The 5,000-nt window shown below is 47.1% G+C and overlaps 1 protein-coding gene across 1 annotated transcript in view; it reads right to left on the reverse strand.

Moving 5' to 3' along the window:
* ric3b (RIC3 acetylcholine receptor chaperone b) overlaps positions 1-5,000 on the reverse strand; it is a 25,879-nt gene that overhangs the window by 17,226 nt on the left and 3,653 nt on the right. Inside the window, exon 3 of the mRNA XM_079603339.1 lies at positions 4,974-5,000. This exon is cut by the window's right edge and continues 55 nt beyond it. Within this exon, the coding sequence (XP_079459465.1) occupies positions 4,974-5,000 (27 nt within the window). The remainder of the gene's footprint in view (positions 1-4,973) is intronic.

Here is a 5,000-nt window from a genome sequence, read left to right on the forward strand (position 1 = left end):
ACCTCACACTTTACACCACTGCATCTCACACTTTACACCACTGCATCTCACACTTTACACCACTGCATCTCACACTTTACACCACTGCATCCCACACTTTACACCACTGCACCTCACACTTTACACCACTGCATCTCACACTTTACACCACTGCATCTCACACTTTACACCACTGCATCTCACACTTTACACCATTGCATCTCACACTTTACTCCACTGCACCCCACACTTTACACCACTGCACCCCACTCTTTACACCACTGCATCCCACACTTTACACTTTACTCCACTGCATCCCACACTTTACACCACTGCATCTCACACTTTACACCACTGCATCTCACACTTTACTCCACTGCACCCCACACTTTACACCACTGCATCCCACACTTTACACCACTGCATCCCACACTTTACACCACTGCACCCCACTCTTTACACCACTGCATCCCACACTTTACTCCACTGCACCCCACGCTTTACACCACTGCATCTCACACTTTACACCACTGCATCTCACACTTTACACCACTGCATCTCACACTTTACACCACTGCATCTCACACTTTACACCACTGCATCTCACACTTTACACCACTACACCCCACACTTTACACCACTGCATCTCACACTTTACACCACTGCATCTCACACTTTACACCACTGCATCTCACACTTTACACCACTGCATCTCACACTTTACACCACTGCATCTCACACTTTACACCACTGCATCTCACACTTTACACCACTGCATCTCACACTTTACACCACTGCATCTCACACTTTACACCACTACACCCCACACTTTACACCACTGCATCTCACACTTTACACCACTGCATCTCACACTTTACACCACTGCATCTCACACTTTACACCACTGCATCCCACGCTTTACACCACTGCACCCCACACTTTACACCACTGCACCCCACGCTTTACACCACTGCACCCCACTCTTTACACCACTGCATCTCACACTTTACACCACTGCATCCCACTCTTTACACCACTGCAACCCACTCTTTACACCACTGCATCCCACGCTTTACACCACTGCACCCCACACTTTACACCACTGCATCCTACGCTTTACACCACTGCATCTCACACTTTACACCACTGCATCCCACTCTTTACACCACTGCATCCCACGCTTTACACCACTGCACCCCACTCTTTACACCACTGCATCCCACACTTTACACCACTGCACCCCACACTTTACACCACTGCACCCCACTCTTTACACCACTGCATCTCACACTTTACACCACTGCATCTCACACTTTACACCACTGCATCTCACACTTTACACCACTGCACCTCACACTTTACACCACTACACCTCACACTTTACACCACTGCACCTCACACTTTACACCACTGCATCTCACACTTTACACCACTGCATCTCACACTTTACACCACTGCATCTCACACTTTACACCACTGCACCCCACACTTTACACCACTGCATCTCACACTTTACACCACTGCATCTCACACTTTACACCACTGCATCTCACACTTTACTCCACTGCACCCCACACTTTACACCACTGCACCCCACTCTTTACACCACTGCATCCCACACTTTACACTTTACTCCACTGCATCCTACGCTTTACACCACTGCATCTCACACTTTACACCACTGCATCCTACGCTTTACACCACTGCATCTCACACTTTACACCACTGCATCTCACACTTTACTCCACTGCACCCCACACTTTACACCACTGCACCCCACTCTTTACACCACTGCATCCCACACTTTACACTTTACTCCACTGCATCCTACGCTTTACACCACTGCATCTCACACTTTACACCACTGCATCCCACGCTTTACACCACTGCACCCCACACTTTACACCACTGCACCTCACACTTTACACCACTGCATCTCACACTTTACACCACTGCATCTCACACTTTACACCACTGCATCCCACACTTTACACCACTGCACCCCACGCTTTACACCACTGCATCTCACACTTTACACCACTGCACCCCACACTTTACACCACTGCATCTCACACTTTACACCACTGCATCCCACGCTTTACACCACTGCATCCCACACTTTACACCACTGCATCCCACACTTTACACCACTGCATCTCACTCTTTACACCACTGCATCCCACTCTTTACACCACTGCATCCCACGCTTTACACCACTGCATCTCACTCTTTACACCACTGCATCCCACGCTTTACACCACTGCATCCCACGCTTTACACCACTGCATCCCACACTTTACACCACTGCATCCCACACTTTACACCACTGCATCTCACTCTTTACACCACTGCACCCCACTCTTTACACCACTGCACCCCACTCTTTACACCACTGCATCCCACACTTTACACCACTGCATCCCACACTTTACACCACTGCATCCCACACTTTACACCACTGCATCCCACACTTTACACCACTGCATCCCACACTTTACACCACTGCATCCCACACTTTACACCACTGCATCCCACACTTTACACCACTGCATCCCACACTTTACACCACTGCATCCCACACTTTACACCACTGCACCCCACACTTTACACCACTGCACCCCACTCTTTACACCACTGCATCTCACTCTTTACACCACTGCATCCCACTCTTTACACCACTGCACCCCACACTTTACACCACTGCACCCCACTCTTTACACCACTGCATCTCACGCTTTACACCACTGCACCCCACTCTTTACACCACTGCATCCCACGCTTTACACCACTGCATCCCACTCTTTACACCACTGCACCCCACGCTTTACACCACTGCACCCCACTCTTTACACCACTGCATCTCACAGTTTACACCACTGCACCTCACTCTTTACACCACTGCACCCCACTCTTTACACCACTGCATCTCACACTTTACACCACTGCATCCCACTCTTTACACCACTGCACCCCACACTTTACACCACTGCATCCCACGCTTTACACCACTGCATCCCACTCTTTACACCACTGCACCCCACACTTTACACCACTGCACCCCACTCTTTACACCACTGCATCTCACACTTTACACCACTGCATCCCACACTTTACACCACTGCATCCCACTCTTTACACCACTGCATCTCACTCTTTACACCACTGCATCCCACACTTTACACCACTGCATCCCACACTTTACACCACTGCACCCCACACTTTACACCACTGCACCCCACACTTTACACCACTGCACCCCACGCTTTACACCACTGCATCCCACGCTTTACACCACTGCACCCCACTCTTTACACCACTGCATCTCACTCTTTACACCACTGCACCCCACACTTTACACCACTGCATCCCACACTTTACACCACTGCATCCCACGCTTTACACCACTGCACCCCACTCTTTACACCACTGCATCTCACGCTTTACACCACTGCATCCCACGCTTTACACCACTGCACCCCACTCTTTACACCACTGCACCCCACTCTTTACATTGCACTTGGTGATGTAAGGCTTGGATGCAGTTGCTCGGCCATGGAAACACAATGTTCTTGAGCTAATCTGAAGGCCACAGAAGTCTGGAGGTCTCTAGCTGTTGACTTCTGCACACATTGCACCACAGCATGTGCGGATCAGCTCTGGGATTTTACGTGGCTGAGTTGATGTTGTTCCCATTGCTTCCACTTTGTTAAAATACCACTAACAGTAACCGTGGAATATTTAGTAGTTAGAAAATGTACTTATTGTACAGGTGGCAACTGATCACGGTCCCACGCTTGAGTTCACTGAGCTCCTGAGAGCGGACCGTTCTTTCACATTTATTTATACCCGATGTATACACCTGTACACCACATAACACATTATAGACTTCTATAACTCAATGTTAGGCTGCATAGATTAGATCCGCCGGAACTGGGAACACTTCCCTTAAATCCTGATGTACTCGTTACATCATAAGAAGAATGGCATCTACGCTAATTTTAGTGTCTTTGTTTATCCCGAGGTTTTCCCGCAGCCTGCCGGATCCAGATCTGAGGAAGGACCTTCGCCTGGACACACACACACACACACACACACACACTCCAGATCTGAGGAAGGACCTTCGCCTGGACACACACACACACACACACACACACACTCCAGATCTGAGGAAGGACCTTCGCCTGGACCCGATGACACCGCAGTGCTGAAGTGCCAACTAGCCTCTCCCTATGGAGGATCCCTTTACCACTCTACAGATAAAGCGTTGTGGAGAATATCTCCCCATAGTGATAAAATAAAATAAAATTCTGTATCAAATGTATAGGCAGGACAAGTAGTTTAAGGCTTGGTTTGTAGAGAATTACAAACATGCGCACATATATTCAAACACACATAACTATAGAATTAATTCTTGATGCGCACGTGAGCATCAGTGTTTCTCACAGGTTCAGTTTAAAGTCTGTGTAGAGAGAACGCTGTCGTCTTAGCGGTCCCTAATTTAATAACTAATGATCCTTTCGACGGAAGAGAATCAATCAAAACTAACTATAGCTGGAAAATAACTTTATTCAAGAACCGCTATAAAGCCAAAACAATCTGTTACCTTAAATTATACGTTTTAATTTTACAAGCCTAACCAGGGACAATTGCAAATTAGTCATGGCTATAAACCTGTATGCATGGCATTTACTTTATATTCTTTATAAAGCAATGTTCTATGCATTTGTCCCTGTCAAATAAACATTAAATAAAATAATAAAGTATCGGTTTATCTCTGTAAAGCTGCTTTGAAACAATCTTGTTAAAAGCACTATATAAATGAAGATGACTTGACCTGTGAGTGGAACACCTGCATTCAGTGATGTGGAGGGGTGTCCCAATACTTTTGGTAATATAGTGTACGTAAGTTTAGTAAATATGTAAAAATAAATAAAAATGAGTGTAGACAGAAAGAAAGATGGATGGATGGATGGACAGAGTGTGTGAGTTCATACTTATTTTCCTCTGGGTGTTTTGTGATC

The sequence above is a fragment of the Phoxinus phoxinus genome (genome assembly GCF_949152265.1).
Source record: "Phoxinus phoxinus genome assembly, chromosome: 25".
In the NCBI taxonomy this organism is placed as follows: Eukaryota; Metazoa; Chordata; class Actinopteri; order Cypriniformes; family Leuciscidae; genus Phoxinus; species Phoxinus phoxinus.